The 17,345-nt window shown below is 35.2% G+C and overlaps 2 protein-coding genes across 2 annotated transcripts; both read left to right on the top strand.

Annotated features, from left to right (window-relative positions):
* The first annotated feature begins 5,616 nt into the window (after positions 1-5,616).
* LOC128679281 (uncharacterized) lies at positions 5,617-13,622 on the top strand. Its single transcript, XM_053761405.2, has 9 exons — positions 5,617-5,637; positions 5,789-5,982; positions 6,308-6,458; positions 6,901-7,056; positions 7,700-7,810; positions 8,536-8,718; positions 9,332-9,429; positions 9,829-9,993; positions 13,411-13,622. The coding sequence occupies exons 2-9, from the start codon at positions 5,791-5,793 to the stop codon at positions 13,480-13,482; spliced, it is 1,128 nt and encodes a 375-aa protein (XP_053617380.1). The 5' UTR covers positions 5,617-5,637; positions 5,789-5,790; the 3' UTR covers positions 13,483-13,622.
* Positions 13,623-15,035: 1,413 nt separating this feature from the next.
* On the top strand, positions 15,036-16,894 carry LOC128679282 (TBC1 domain family member 5 homolog A-like). Its single transcript, XM_053761406.1, has 3 exons — positions 15,036-15,346; positions 15,781-15,982; positions 16,194-16,894. The coding sequence occupies exons 1-3, from the start codon at positions 15,298-15,300 to the stop codon at positions 16,531-16,533; spliced, it is 591 nt and encodes a 196-aa protein (XP_053617381.1). The 5' UTR covers positions 15,036-15,297; the 3' UTR covers positions 16,534-16,894.
* Positions 16,895-17,345: the final 451 nt, after the last annotated feature.

The raw sequence follows: 17,345 nt of genomic DNA, 5'->3' as shown, positions 1-17,345 counted from the left end.
GTAATCTGCACTCTTTCATCTGGGAATATTGGGCATTGATACTTCGGTCCACCTGAAAATTGGCATTTGTGAAACAAAAGATAATCAGTCAAATTTCTGTTAGTTTGATCTTTTATTTATGGTTTGAATAAATAATCGTGAACCTTCCTAAAAATACATAACAGTTGAGTAGCAACCAGGAGCAATCTTATGTGTTTACATAGCACGTCATTGCGTCCACACGTTCTCTCATTTTTTACACGATGCGTGCATGATATGTGGAAAAGGGACAGCATGTGGCCTTTAGTATCTTGTATGTTGAAACATACAAGATACTAAAGGCCACATGCATCCAAATTAGATCCTAGCAGAAGACCTATCTTCTGCTAGGATCTAATTTGGAATTCATAACAACTGCCGCGGGAAACAGTGGTAATGTGTAAACACGCAGATTTTTTTTCAAACCCGCAGTTATGTAATGTTGTTATTATCCATTACGCTCAAAATATTCAAATTGCCTTTAACATATTTAAACTTTTTGCAAAATGTATTCGTTGATATATGCCCAAAACACTTATAAACGGTCTAAATGGCCACAATTAAACCAAACCACAAATTCAAACTCACCAAAGCTATTGATCGCATACATCTAAGCAAACATTTCATTCGGGCCGGTGCCCCAAGCACACTAACGATCAATCTGAAGTTGTAGAAGTTCCACCCGAAATATATTACGACGTCGGATAACTTGCTGATGAACATGTGGCTAGTAATCGTAAATATTGAATCGACTTTCCACATTCCTGCCATAGGAAAAAAACATTAATCGTTAACAAATCGTTGAGATAGTATCCCATAACACAAGTTTAGAACTTACTTTGGGGCTAATTGAATCTGTGTAATTTGTCCTAATATATTTATTTATTACTATATAGTGTTATGAAACAACGTATTTAGCCGCAAATTTTACTGTTATTTAGACAATTTTTTCTGGAAGATTTCTTATAGATGACGCATCGAGGGTTTATTCCACATCTGGCTGACAAAATTGTAACTTCGATTATCTCACAATCACCCAAGTGAATTAACTCAACAATTTTGGTCTACTTTATGCTTCCTGGCATCAATTCACCGAGGTGGTCTTAATTTTACAACTTTGTATATAATTCTAGTGGACTTTTACCAAGATTTCATTTGTTCACACAGTTAATTCGACGTGCTCGGTGGCGAAGCAGTGGTGAAGTGCTTGCCTCTGAACCGAGACGTCTCGCATCGATCCCCGGTCGGGTCATGATGGAAAATGATCTTTTTCTGATTGGCTTAGATGTTTATCTATACGTATCGTTGGGTTAGTATCCCATAACACAAGTCTCGAACTTACTTTGGGGTTAGCTCAATATGTGTGATTTGTCCTAATATATTTATATTTATTTATTTATTTACAATTAAAACATTTTACACTTCTTACCCAAAACTATTATCATTATGTAACTGTATATGCACATGGGTACAGATATGGATACAATGTAGCCGTCACCGTGCGGCTTGAACCTGAGTGGAGCCAAGCCGAATATGCTTGACATCTGAAATATAGGTAAAAACCGTAGACAGAGAAAAGTACAGACTCCTGTCCTGCAACCACATGATATGTAGTTACTCTGTCTATCTTGCCGTTTTGTATGAGATGGAAGAAGTTATATGCAAATAGTCTATTTCTTTTTATTTGGTAAGAACCCTTAAAAGCTTCTAGACTCTGGATTACAATACAACTAATAAAACTTGCAAGAGTACCATTTCATTAATTTAGGGACTTTATTTTAAAAGAACCGTGTTCAAACATTTTTCTATTTGCTACCACAAAATACCAAAAATGGGGGTAAATGTTGATGATATATAAATATAATGAAGTCACACAAACATTATGTAATGCAATAAAAATTAATAAAGCGGGACGTTTTTACTGTTACTGGGGAAAACGGGACACATACACAAAAAGCGGTACGTACGCGATGACCAAGAAAGAAATACTTTACCCTGAGCAGAAAGGCGTGAGCGCCACTCACTACATACTCTTCATTATCAATAGACTTTTCTGCTAGCAGAGATGTGATCTTGTGCATCACGTTTACTCTTGAACAGAAGGATTTTTTATAATAACAGGCAGCCATACATGCATGCGGCCTATCTGTTAGTGGTCACAGCCTATCAACGCCTGTAACACCAGGGGTGCACGCGCTTTGCCTCCTTTGTGGCCTTGGATCTTTTGCCACAGTACTCTGCCTCTCTTACCCTTCAAACCGGAACACAACAATGCAAGCACTGCTGTTTGACAGTGAGGTACCCATGCAGACGTTTGTAGCAAGGTCTACTTCGGGTAAAATTGGGTTCTACTAGCTGATTGGTTTCTAGTCTAAAGTATTTCTTGTCGTTACCTACACCTGTACTACCTGAAGTACTAGTAGTAATATTTAATAGATATTGTCTTATTCGAGGGGTAATTATCCTTTACACTATGTAATTTTTTGATCAGGTTTTTGATAATGAATGTTTGGTTTGGACCAGACACGTCAATTAGTATTTGAAGTTCAATATTGACATGCGAATGATAAGTAATATAATTAGAACCGTAAAATACAACTTAAAAAAAACTGCAATATACATATGCAACTTATAAAATTGTTATTGTAAGAATATTTGAGGCTCAAATTCTATGAAACTGTACCCACTCGATTTCAAATTTTTTCAAATCAATTCAAATCTCTTTTCAAGATCTATGAAACTGATTTTGATGAATTTGGTTGTTCGAGAGCGAAGACCCGGGGCGCCGCAGCTAGTAATAAATAAAAAAGATTCACTTAATTTTTTTTTATTGCTATTTATGTTCCTGTATTGGATAAATGGTTCTTTCTATTCTTCCACGATGCTCGGTCCAGTTCATCATTACATCCAACCAATACTATCGCACAACTGGATCTAAGCACATAGCTATAAGTATACTAAACACATTTGCATAAAAAGTATGAAAAAACTTTTCACAGCCTAAAAAAGTAAATTATTGAATGTGTGTCGAAATTAAGATAATATTTTTGCTGTAACAGTTAACCATAAAGATAAAACACTATCGCATTTTTAAATATTCAAACATCGTTCCAAGCTTAGAACTAGTCCGACAATACGGCAGACAATATGTACTTTATTTTTTTATTTTTCTTGTTCTTTTCCCTTCAAATACACGCCAGTCCTATACCAAATACAATTCAAATAAAACCAAATTGTGACACCAGCCAGTTACCAATTGAAACGATGATATTCGAAATTGAAAACTTATTTGTGGCCAACAAAAAAGATAGTTCTATGGTATATTTCGAGCCAGTTATGCCTATAAATGATGACTATGGAGAAAATATGTTAACGGATCAAGATGCTAGAAGAAAAAGGCAAATTGGTGCTGGCAGTATGATGATTGGTACTTTTCAAGCAATTCTGTCACCAGCCAGCAATCCTATAGGAGGAGTGACGTCCAACAGTGCTGTAATGGATCCAGCAGCAGACGACCAAAGTAATAATGAGAAAAATGAGTAATGTGAAATGTTAAACAAGTCGTCAAAATATCTAGCACCTAAAGAAACAGTGTCGAATCAGATATCTTGTTCCATCTTCATCGAGGTCGATGTATATCTTATCTTTTCAACATCCTGTATCCTAATATCGTGGCACCAACTCCTAACATCTCCTCACACTGTCCACACATCTATTATTTAGATTATTTGTATTGGTGAGAGTATTACTTATTGCAATAAAATGTTTTTTGCCTGAATGGTTGTTTTGTTTTCTCAATTAGATTAGATATTTATAAAATCCACGAACAGTCAACAGCACTTCAACCTACCCAAATTCATTGCAAACTCGTCGCTATTATCGCGCCATAGAGTTTCATGCCATAGGATCATTTGATGAACATAATAATACTCCTCAGTTCATCTTCCAGCTAGTATAGTGTTTTCTATCATCCTTTGTACATCAGGAGTCTTCAATGGATTTATGGAAAAGACCAAGTCATAGATTCGAACTCAAAGCTGCTCAGGGGATGCCATGAACCATTATGACTTACCTATCTTCGCATTGAGTAAAACATCGTATAATTTAGAAACAGATAAGATTGTAATAAAAGAAATTATATATAAAATATAACTATTTGTCAAGTAGAAAGACACGTCAATTAGTATTTGAAGTTCAATATTGACATGCGAATGATAAGTAATATAATTAGAACCGTAAAATACAACTTAAAAAAAACTGCAATATACATATGCAACTTATAAAATTGTTATTGTATGAATATTTGAGGCTCAAATTCTATGAAACTGATTTTGATGAATTTTGAAACAGATAAGATTGTAATAAAATAAATTATATATAAAATATAACTATTTGTCAAGTAGAAAGATTACATCAAAACAAAGAAAAAAAAAGACAGTTCTAAGGAAATATTTGTAAATAGCTAATAGTTACCGTCAGCTAAACAAATATTTTCTATCATATAATTAATTGTATTTGTAACTAAAAGAAAGACGTATTTGAATTCGTCCTGTGTCTATTTGTTGGTCGTTTCCACAACAAATTTATTTTAGTATAAGTAATCTACATTTATTGAGAATTTCTTAAATAATTAGTTTCTTAAATAGTAAGTATTGATACTTTTTTATCTGGGTCTAAAACACAACTATTATTAGTATATTCTCCATATTCTTTGAAATTGTTTATATTATTTTTATCACTTCTATGCTGATGACTTGCAGTTTTATATACAGATAAACATAGATTAACATAAACAATAACATCTTTATACTTATCGATAATTGAAATAGCAACTTAGAGTGGTCTATCAATGTTGGAACACGATTCAATCTTTTTATATGCCACGCTGTAATTGTTAGTATCAGCTTCTATGCTTCTATATATTGACGGGGATAATGTACCAGCGCTGATATTTGATGGTGCAGAGATTCGAGATTTAATCCATACTAATATTATGAATGGGAAACTCTATTTGTCTGTTCCGCTTTGACGGCCAAACCGCTGGTTTGATTATGATGAAATTTGGTATGCATGTAGTTAAAGACCCCCGTTCAAATATAGGCTACTTTTTCAAAAATCAACCCCCATTTTAAGGGTGAAAGTCAGTGACATTCACGCGGGTGAAACCGTGAGGAAAAGCTGGTGTTATGTATACTAGGTATTCATGTAGAAACCCATACCTATGGTATTTTTAGTCCTAAAATGTCAACATTCATGCAAACACCAAATGTTGATTCTTTCAGACCTTGACCACTTTGAGAGTGTACCCATGCCTGAAGACGATCACTGCTTGGTTTCTGGCCTCAGGGCATTAGTCCTCGCGATGTGCCGGGCAGCAGGCATGGCGCCACTGTCATTTGAAAAACATGGACCCATGTGGCTGATACGAATGTCGAGAACAGCGTATGTTTACAGTTTGTTGCTGATTTCCGCACTGAGTAAGTGCTTCTCCTTAAAATCGTATTCCTAATGGGGCTGAATCAAAACGGTTATCTGGAATGTAAGACACGCAACACTTTTCATAAGAGTTTCTTTTTGTATTTCTTTCTTTTCGACAGTTTGTCGTTCTAGTTTGAAACGGTAATAAATTCTATAATAATTAAAAATTTGTCGTCAAAAATTTACTGTAAAGGTTTCTAAATAGTTAAGTTAGACTTAGACACAGAAATAATCATATTTTCATCAAGAACTATACGTTGCTAATCAATACATTTGAAAATGTGCTTTTCAGACATGGCTGCAATATCAGCGATTTACATAGATATGACTGCTGACCCTGCTGAAGCGATCGCTCTGGCATCACCAACTGTGGGCATCATCTGGATTGTCTACTACGGACTGGTGGCGATAGCTATAAACATCTGCGCGTTTATGGCGCCATCTAAGATGAGGGCCATGTTTGGCTTTATGAATCGCATACAGCAGGTAACACAGTGGAAAAACAAACTATGAAGCAGCTCCTGTTTTGTCGACTTTGCATATATTTTGGTTAATTTCAATTAACGGTGACGTGATTATTATTTTTAGTAGACAGCCAAATCTTCAAAATTTATTAGGTATTATGTTTAGGTATTTAGGTTATTATTATTTACAAAATGTATTTAGGTTATTTTTATATTTTTCTTATGTCACAGCCCTGAACGCAACCGGAAATTCGCGAAGTTGAGAGAGAGAGACAGAGAGAGATACTGATCTCTCTCTCTCTCTGATCTCCGCATATTTCCGGTGATGATTATTACAATTTCGACAGATCAATTTGGAAATAAACGGCAATAACTCCGATCAGAGAGACAAGTGGTTCGTTGTCGTTGTGATAATGGATCTTATCCTTCACACGGTGCTGACTTCCTACGACTGCTCAGTCTTATTTCGACGAGATAAGATACGAAATAAGATTGAAAGTAAGTTTCCATTTATATAATTCATTTTGAAAACTGGATCACCTGTCTGATACAGCATTATTTTGGAACAGCTAAATTAAAAGACATACGAAAATGGCGCTTTAGCAAAATTTGCTCACCCTGAAAAGCATCTTTTGTTCACGTATAAAAATCAAAACTTTAAAATCCCAGCCGCATTAAAATAAAACAGACGGATGTGACGCCGCCGCAAAAGCTTACCAGCCTGATAAAATTCACAAATAATAAGAAATAAGATTTTGATGAGAATAATGTTTTTTGTTGATGAACAAAATTCTGAAACATCTGATGTGAACAGTAAGAGAAAAACTGCACTTTAGCATATATGGAAGTAGTTCCGTAGAGTCCACGCGGACAAAGACGCGGGCACCGGCTAGTGTTCTTGATAAATTTATTCAACAGCAAACCAATGCGACAATTTCAGCCTTCATAAGGAGTCTGTTCGTGAGTCACTACTTGGTATACTACAACCAGATATTCATCATTATGATGTTCCAACTGCACGTACTAGCGTTGCAAACTGCTCTCAAAACTATTAACGAACACTTGGAGCGAATGTTCTATGTCATCAGGAATAAAGGCAGGTATTCTAATGATGTACTATAAAATAAGTTTTCAAGACAATCACGCAAGTTGCAAGTTGATAAACACAAATGGGACAGATGCGGCGTGTGGTTTCTCCATAGAATCACGCCATATCCACCCGTGGATATTGTGCAAAGTGACTAAGGGACACATAGCCTTGACAGCTCTCTCTCTCTCTCATCTGAGTGCTCTCCCAGTACCTGCCTAAGCCATAAAACGTCGGAGCCCAGGGTCCGCTTTCCCACTTTATCTTCACTTTTCATGGTCTTTGGCATCCTTTGTAGTTCAGTAGACCATTGCGTTGGCAGAAGCATAAATAGCATTCCCAACGGTTGACGACAGGCAAACTGCTGGTTGTAAAATAACAGCCAAATCTTCAAAATTTTAATGTTTGCTTTCTTCGCTGACCCCGGAAACAATAAAACTATTTCTCACAGCTCCGCTCGCAGCAAAATGCGTCGGGTGTATTAATTGTCATATCAACCTTCACCCCTTACCGGCTATGTTTGAACTGGTGTAAACTATAATTTATTCCAAATTTCATGTAAATCGCTCCAGCGGTTTAGCTTTGTAAGCGTGATAGACAAACATTACGGATATGGTACTGAATATGCTCTATATTTTAAATATGTCTACAGGTTTCCAAAACGCAGAAGATGTCGATTTGTTCAAAAGGTATGAAATTCCTTTTGAGTCAATGGTACCTTTAAAATCTCTGAATGCCGCCATTGATCGAATATCGTACACCGGTAAGAAATAACACCTAATATTCTCATTTTTGCAAAAGAAGGTCATTTTAGCAAAAAAGGATTATTGGAAGTAAAGGGTTCCAGATATAGAGGAAGACCTAAGAAGAAATGGATGGAGTGTGTCAAGGATAGTATGAACAGGAAAGATGTATCAATGGATATGGCAAATGATATAACGAAAAGGAAGGAATTTACATACTGTGCCGACCCCACATGAGTGGGATAAGGTCAAGAAGAAGAAGATTCTCATTTTTTGTAAAGTTGTGTAATAAAACTCTTAAAATTGACAATACCGAACTGCCTTTATGACGCGGAGTCTAAAGGCCACCTGGACCACCAGAGCCAGAGTGAAGGTTATTTGTGAAGGATGTTAACATCCTACATGTTTGTATGTTTCCTGGTAGCACCCTAGATGCTAACACCACCAGGTTACATACAAACACGTAGGATGTTACTAACATCCACATGCTGTCTGTTTTTCCCATGTCGTGCATGCATCGTGTAAAAAAAAAGAGAACGTGTGGACGCAATGACCTGCTACGTGTTTTATGTTTCATGGTAGCCCCCCAATAACCTTCCCTCTGTCATTGCTAGCAGGGTGGATGGGCCCATTAACAAAGAATGGACCTAGTATCAATGAAATGAGTATGATAGCTAAAATAACATTATTATGGATTCTATCCAAAATAAAGATTTGTTTAATGAAAACGTAAGTATATTTTCAGCTCACAGGTTACCAAGAAGGAGACCTATCCATGAGACGCTCCGCGCCATCACCCACTCGTACTTGGATATATGCAAACTGATTGAGGATGTCAACAGAACCTTTGGAACAGTTATCCTGGTGCTACTTCTGACCAGCCTAGTCCAGTTGGTAACCATGGGTTACTATGCATTCATGACTATATGTGAGTTTATCAGCTTTAGATTATTGACCATAACCGTGATGAATAGAAATATAATAATTTGTACCAATCTTCTGTTTCTACTTAGCGTGTAGATTTCAAAAATTATGAGAATACGATGCCACTAATACAGCACTGTCTGTGACATATTACAGATCTTTCAGTGTGTAATTGGTAGGGTCCGCATTCCACCATGGTGATAATGTCCTCCCGTAGATGTCGTAAGACGCAACTAAGGGACACGTTACCCCTTGAGATGATTGACAACAATAGCATTTCTAAGGATGGCAATGGATCGCTGATTGAAGGCAGATGGTAGATTTGATGATTCAGTTAATTGTTGAGATGATAGGCAACAATTTCTAAGCATTTCTAAGGATGGCAATGGATCGCTGATTGGAGGCAGATGGTCGATTTGATGATTTTTGATGATTCGGTTAATTGTTCGGTTAATGATTCGGAAGCATCAAAGTTTTAAAGGATATTTTTTACACTGACCCTGTGCGTTGCGACATCAAGCTTAAACGCATCATAAATAATGAATCTGAAGTGAAAATGTGCCGTTTAATTTCTAATGACTTTGACATAATAAATCTGTACTAGTTACAATTTCCAGATTCGAAACGTATGCTGAAGATGCAATTGGTGTGGTGTCTGCGACATCTGTTGACCATACTGCTGTTGACTGAACCCTGCCACTGGACATATCAGGAAGTAATCCGAAAATAAATACTTATTTCGACGTTATATTTGTCTCATCCGACTGTATGTGATGTATATTTTTACGAAAAATATAAATATAGCTATAGGGGGCTATAAGGGGCCCCAAACTGTGTAAACAAAAAATTTAAATCGTTGTCCACAATGCCACAATCTCTTGCTCCAAAAATTTCATATACCAATATTTGCAACACTTAATGCACCCTTGGGGATACAAATTTCAAAATCTAATAAATATCATATGAATTGACTTCAAAAATTACGGACTTTCAACTGGCAACCCCATGTAATTTATGTCCGAATACGGAATTGATGATTTCAACTTTACTTTACTTTTGTTTCGGTTCACTAATTAGTGGTAGTAACGATTTCTACTCCTTATCTTGTCATTAGATGATGCGCACGCGTCATCTGACGGAGCAGCTAACCTGCGGAACAGCCACGGTCATGGGACCTTTCGCAGCCATGTTGAATAAATTCTTCTACTGCCTCTGCTTGAACAAGACGTCATTTTCTCCGTTGGGAGTGTGCACTCTAACAAGATCTATTAGTGCTGCTGTAAGACGTCATTTATACAAATTATTGTACACAACGCTTAATATTGGCACAGGATCACACAGTAAAAGGGCCTTCCAATTATACCAAGCAGTGGCTTGATTAGCTGAAAATGATGATGATGTGTACAGTTATATTCAATGTCTATGATATGAACTGTTGTCCTCTTTCGGAATTCTATGATATGAACTGTTGTCCTCTTTCGGAATTACCTATATTAGAGCTACAAAAAATTAAAAGTGATAATGCAAATTATATAGAATTTTATTATTACATTTTAGGAATAATATTGCATCCATGTGTCACACAAAACCGAACTCCTAGGTATTAGTATCACTGAACCTTCGATAGATGAAGCTAGCTCATTACTAGTAAAATTAAATAGTGAAACAGCAATCTTGGGCATCTATCGGCCCTGCACCTTCCTAAACTTTACAAAATTCACACAATCACTTAATAACGTTCTGGATAGCCTAAAGAATTACAAAAATATTGTAATCATCGGAGATATTAATATAGACATATTGCCAACCCGTCTGGACGAGGAAAACGATGATTACCTTAACATCCTGGCCCTTCATGGCCTTCTACCAACCCATACATTTCCTACCAGATACGAAGAAAGCCGAAAAAGCTGCCTCGATCACGCCTTTTTAAAATCTTCCCTGCAAGCCCATTCCTTCGTTATTGAAAACACAATAACAGATCATTATTCTGTTTTACTGGCCTTAGACATTAATAAAACAATTTTACCTAAACCTACAAAAACTCGAGTTGACCATCAAAATTTAACAGACTCGCTGCTAACCACAGATTTTTCCCCTTTACTCGACTCAACCGACCCAAATTTTGCAGCTAACTATCTAATTAACACACTTAAAGATCTTATTTCCTTACACACTACTACACTCGTTCCAGCCCGTCATAGAATATTAAAGCCATGGATTACTCCTGGACTACTTAGGTGTATTCGCAATAAAAATAAGTTGCATAAAAAACTCTTAAGAGATCCTACCAACATGACACTTCGCACAACTTATGTAAGATATCGCAAATTTTGTAACGCCACCATAAAATCGGTAAAAAGAACTTTCGAAAAAGAGACTATTAAAAAAGCCGGCAACAATTCCAAGGCCTTGTGGAAAGCTGTCAAGAGAGTTACTAATTTAGAAAAATCCCCTTCTACGTCTAGTGACCTACTTGATTGTAAACCCACTTTTGAGACTTCTCTAAATCATGTTAATTCTTACTTTGTCAATGTCGGTAAATCTCTTGCAGAAAACATAAGAAGTCAGATCAACTCTACTGCTACTTCCCCTACATCTCCCTACTGTAAAACTAATACATCCCTGAATTCTTTTGTTCTTCTTGACACATCAGCTGAAGAGGTAGAAAATATTATAGATTCTTTAAGAGACGACTGCGCTGTTGGCTGGGATGATGTCTCTTCATCATTTATAAAACGTAACAAAAAAATATTAACTCCCCTTATCACCCACATCTGCAATATCTCCCTATCCTCCGGTATCTTTCCGTCAGCTTTCAAGAAAGCTGTAATCCACCCCATATATAAAAGTGGAGCGAAAGATCTTCCTAGCAACTACCGGCCTATATCCATTCTCCCGGCTCTTTCTAAAATTCTAGAGCGCCTCATTAATATCCGGCTCAAATCTTACCTTGAAGCGCATTCCATCCTCTCCACTAACCAATATGGCTTTCGCACAGGAAGATCTACAAACGACGCTGTTAATGAGTTGACTGACACTATAGTTAGAAATCTTGATAAGGGTAACAAGTGCGCAGGCCTGTTTTTGGATTTTTCCAAGGCCTTCGATACCGTCTCGATCTCTAACCTCCTGAAAAAGCTGGATTCTATAGGTGTAAGAGGTACTCAACTGAAACTCTTCGAAAGCTACTTGACTGATCGATCTCAATGTGTGTCTATAAACAACAAAGTAAGCTCTGACCTTCCCATTCAGTATGGAGTTCCTCAGGGAAGTATCCTGGGCCCCACACTATTTTTAGTCTATATTAACGACCTGTTTTCTCTAAATATTTCTCACTGTAAAGTCATATCTTACGCAGATGACACTGCACTACTATTTTTTGCAAAATCTTGGGAAGATACATACCGTCACGCTCAGATTGGCTTAAACTCTGTTTCAAATTGGCTACTACACAACCTTTTAACACTAAATGTCCAAAAAACCCAACTTATAAACTTCTCTATATATAACTTAGTCTCCCATCGTAATGCTATTGCGAAACTATCAATTACTGCTCACTCACATTTTGACCATAACAACACTTGTTTTTGTACTCCCCTAACTCCTTCTGCATCTGTGAAATACCTAGGTATTGTATTAGACCAAAATCTAAACTTTAGATTACATGTTAATGCTATGGCTGGCAGAATTCGCAAACTAATATATATATTTAAAAAATTAAGACATGTGGCACACCCAAAGATCGTGAAAATGGCTTATATTGCCTTAGGACAGTCGTTACTTACATATTGTATAAGCTCCTGGGGAGGAGCGTGCAAGACCATATTAATTAAACTTGAAAGAGCTCAACGAGCTCTTCTCAAGGTCTGTACCTCCAAACCATTTTTATATTCTACATTCCAACTATACCAATATTGTGAAGTATTATCTGTCCGACAGCTATACATCCTGCGGGTCATTACTCAACAGCACGGGAATACTCGTCATAACCCGAACCGACGTAACCGTCTTGTAGCTACCTCTTCTCTCTTCTCTACGAAATTCGCACATAGATTTCCTTGTTTTACCGGACCCTTTTTATACAACAATGCTCACTCAAAATTAGCTTTGGTAACACTTTCTACCTTCTCTTGTAAAAAATCTATCCATAATTATTTGTTTTCCCTTAATTACGACGAAACGGAAAATCTTCTACATCCTCTTATCTGATTCGTTATTTATTTATGTTGGTACGTATCTTATGTTTACATGACTTATTTCATATTACACATTACTGTAGATCTTTAAATTTTTACTAATTTTTAACCCTCATTCTGAATGACAAGTTATGCGTCACTCTTTATAATTTAGCTCGTAAGTTCATACTAATCATCCTTAAAACGGTAATCCTTCAGAAAATTGTAATACTAATGAAATGTATGTACCTAATTCTAATTCTAAGCTGTAAGAGCATGGCGCACTGTTACACAGGCTTGAGTCTTTAACAGACGCCAGTCTCCACCAATATTTTCTATGTTTTTGTAATTTTTCTGTGCCTATGGAGACGAAATAAATACTTTTTTACTTTTTACTTTACTTTTTACTTTATGTGTCGTATTATATGCATAAATTGGTCAACATCATCCGATTAAGGATATCTCTTTATTAAAAATATGAATACAACATTTTTAATATTTACATTTTTATGTTTCAGATACTGGGATCAATGATAACTTACTTAGTTATTGTCATACAGTTCAACTTAGACACAGATAACGAAGGCTAAAATCTAACATAACATAAATGCTGGATTTAAGACTAAATTAAGTATAGAATATATATTTTATGAGATGACATAATCACTTGTGATTATCTCATTGGCAAATATAAATTTTTATCTACTATCATTGTATTTTTCCAACTGATCTTCAACCCACATTGCTTTCTTCACAATTTCATCTGGATCTATTGTGCTTTCTTGTTCATTATTAATATTATTTTCTCGTTTACTTACAGTATTTCTATATTCTTGTTCCAAGTATCTATTATTTGATTCGGGATTCTGGTTTCGATAAGCTAAAACATCGTTAACGTATATTTTAAGTTTGTTATCAATATCATCTTGTATGTCACTCCTTTCATTTCGTTGAGATTCATTTATTTCCGGATCATTGTTTAATTCTGCATCGTTGTTTCTTTTGTAATAATCGTAAATGTTTGCATCTGTATAATAAGACTGACTGAATTCTAATACTTCGGGTTTCTTGGTCAGTGTATCAATGATATATTCATATAGTAGTGGCATATTCCTAAATATGCTTAAATAGTCATCGCTCATCGCTGGATGGTAATTTTTGTCTGATTGCTCTGAAAGTAAATTAATCATTAATGTTATCAATACATTTTACAGTTCCATTCGTCGTCCGTATTCTATTCCTACTTCAGATAACCACTTAACATCAGGACATATTTATTAATTACCTATATAAAAAAACTTTAATAAATAATAAATTCTTACCGTCACACACAATAGTAATTAAACTTGATATGAACAAAACAAAATAGTGACTAATATTTCTCATTTTCCTTTTTATTTTGCGCTACGAAGACTCACATGTTACAGAGTTGGTAAAACTGAAACAATTGACTACACAATAAGTGATAATAAACGATTTAAAATTTAGGTCTAATGATAAGCCAGGAATAAATGAGTTGCTAAATATGCAAATTATACGTTTACGTAGGAGTAAAAGTGAACTATACAAAAAGTAACTAAAAATTATGTTTATATATGTGCATGCTAGTTTTGAGGCGAGGCTCTGTCCGTATTTTTTTGTTTCAATAAGTTTTGTTGCGATCTCTTAATTATTGTATATTCTTCTTTTTGTAATATTAAATTTTGACATTAGAAAGTTGTTAAACATGGATAAAATTGTCATGCAGTGTAGTTAAAAAAATATCAACACTAGACTTTTTTTTTATTTTCATAAATTTTCTTCAATCCGTTTGCTTTTATCATCGCTTCACTTTGATATGACACCATGAGTAAAGTTATTAAAATGTTTAATGGGCAAATTAGGTGCATATGTTTGATTTAGAATCTTGTATGAGAATATAATAAAAACTACATCCACACACACACAAATAGTGTCAAAGTTTTGACCTAAGACCGTATTTAATCTCATTGGTCTGTACCGATGAATTTGTGCTGTATCTGATTGTGTAGTTTGATCGTACGCAGAAAATGTTTCCTTCTTTATCTGTACTATTATTATAAAAAGGTAGGCGTTTGTGAGTTTTTGTGAGTAGGGTTATCTCCGAAACTACCGAACGGATTTCAAAATTTTTTTTACCATTAGAAAGATACATTATCCAAGATAGCTAAGGCTATATTTTATCTCAAAATTCCCACGGGAGCGAAGCCCCGGAAAACATCTAGTCAATGATAACTTTCATGTTTATGATAATGGTTTGCACATGCGTGTTCAACCACGTTAAGCATAATTATTTCCAATTATTGAAATGATCTGTAATCTATTTTAATAATATATTACCATACTATATAATACAAAAGTCTCAAATGAAATGACAATTTAACAAAATGTTTACCCCAAAGTTCGCTGTTCTTGCTCTGATACTTGGAGTCTTTGGTAAGTACATTTATTGTCATTTCTTTTTTGTTTCTTTCTTTTATGCAATGGGATAATTGATTTCTTTATTTAAGTTTATTGCTCATCAGTCTCTACAGAGTTTACTATCTTTCAGTTAAAATTTGAGGTAATATGAGAGAGAATATACTATACATATATGTGTACAAACGATAATTTTGATACCTTTGCAACTTTATGTAATTATGAAAAAAAAAATTTTATTATTGTATGATAAAATTCCATTATGGGTGTGCAACTATCTATCATTAAATACCAATTTTATTTGTATAAATGTTTTGTGTGATTGCTGCGTTTTATGATCATCTGCCTACATCTACCGCATGCAATTCTCAACTAAATACTGTATCTCTATCGAAATTCACCAAAGTATGAACATTTGTAATTGTAAAATCATGCCCTTGTTGATTTTCCAGCCCTTCAACTGGCAACTTGCCATCGCGTTGCAAGATCTCCAGACAAAATGGAAATCGAGACTCCAAACTACTCTATGGACAGGATAAACAGAACCGATGATTTCAATGACAAGAGAGATGAAGAGAGTGAATACTGGGAGGGAGAGAGAGAAAAATATAAAAACAAGGAGGAGGATCGGCTAGAAAATGCCGGGGAAGATCGGTTAGTAGTTAATGCCATTTAAAATATTTTCTTTTGCAAAACTTGATTTTTTGTTTGATTTTACGTTCACACTTTTTCTTACTACACATTTGTACACATAAACATAGAATTTTCCAAGGGAGAAACCCATTAGACTGACAATATCAAACCTGAAATTGCTATGTACCATATTCATTGGCAGATCAAAAACGTAGTATAACTTTTTTTACAGGGAACAAAACAGAGAAAACGCTCAGGACAAATATGAAAGTGAATCACAACATTATGACCAAGAACAACAAAACTACAACAAAGAAATGCACGAATCCTACAACAACAACGCTGAGAATTTACAATCTCATTACGAAGCCAATGAGGAGCATTACAACAACCCTCCAGAAAGGCCCAATTTTGACAATAATGATAATGCTGATGATTTCCAAAATGATCTTAATGATAAAGGTGACAGGTATGGAGACCAAGGAACTGAATATGTCAATGATAGAAAAGAAGATGCAAATAATTATGAAATGGAAGGAAAGGGGCCGTCATTTAACTACGAAAGAGATTAATCACATTACACGATGAAATACATACAAAATTTACAACTTCAGCATAACACGTAAAAGATATCAAAATAAATATAGTAAAAGTTTGTCGCAACTGTCTTCTTTTTCGTGATTTAAAATTTGCAAAAATGCAAATCAAATGCATGTGAGTGGGGAGGCTTTTGCCCAGCAGTGGGACATGCTATAGCTAAGAAAAAGAAATGATATTTGAATAGTGCCCGGTGTAAAATGGCCATCATGCTCGCAGCGATATCGACCTCTAAAATAAACATCCTCTGGACCAAGAGCAATCCAAATTCTCATTTATGTTCTAGAGCCCTATACTAATATTAGTAGTCGTATTTTTCGAGAATGTTTCTATATTTATATTGTTGGAGCACTAGGTTAATAGGTGGCTTTCGTTTTTGAATCCAAGACCGCAATTATGTTTAATTTTTCATATGACAACATAGTGATACAACAAATGCCGCATGTTTGAAGGCATTTAAGTAAAAATTGTTTAGTATCCTTATACGAGAAACCAACTATTCAACTAAATAATCCATCCTATCCTACTAAATAAATGCGAAAGTTTGTGATGATGTATGTACAAACATACATTCATCACAAACTGAGTCTGAAACGGTTCTCCGACAATTGCTTCGTCTACGAACGGTTCGCCGACAGAATATCTCCTTTATTCTGTCGACGAAATGTTCGTAGACGAAACAATTGTCGGAGAATCGTTTCAGACTCTCACAATTTACTCTATATTATCTATGTATATTTGTTACTCTTTCACAAAAATATACTGGCGGATTATTATGTTATTTCGT

The sequence above is a fragment of the Plodia interpunctella genome, chromosome 21, assembly GCF_027563975.2.
Source record: "Plodia interpunctella isolate USDA-ARS_2022_Savannah chromosome 21, ilPloInte3.2, whole genome shotgun sequence".
NCBI classification, from domain to species: domain Eukaryota; kingdom Metazoa; phylum Arthropoda; class Insecta; order Lepidoptera; family Pyralidae; genus Plodia; species Plodia interpunctella.
Note: the sequence above shows the minus strand (reverse complement) of the source record. Positions and strands in the feature narration are given on the sequence as shown.

Bases quoted from the DNA above. Each gene is read 5' to 3' on its own strand.
- LOC128679281 (XM_053761405.2), top strand. From the start codon at position 5,791: ATGGCTGCAATATCAGCGATTTACATAGATATGACTGCTGACCCTGCT. The intron at 6,459-6,900 runs GTAAGTTTCCAT...CGACAATTTCAG, and splicing joins GATACGAAATAAGATTGAAA to CCTTCATAAGGAGTCTGTTC. The intron at 7,057-7,699 runs GCAGGTATTCTA...ATATGTCTACAG, and splicing joins CTATGTCATCAGGAATAAAG to GTTTCCAAAACGCAGAAGAT.
- LOC128679282 (XM_053761406.1), top strand. From the start codon at position 15,298: ATGTTTACCCCAAAGTTCGCTGTTCTTGCTCTGATACTTGGAGTCTTT. The intron at 15,347-15,780 runs GTAAGTACATTT...TTGATTTTCCAG, and splicing joins TCTGATACTTGGAGTCTTTG to CCCTTCAACTGGCAACTTGC. The intron at 15,983-16,193 runs GTTAGTAGTTAA...CTTTTTTTACAG, and splicing joins GAAAATGCCGGGGAAGATCG to GGAACAAAACAGAGAAAACG.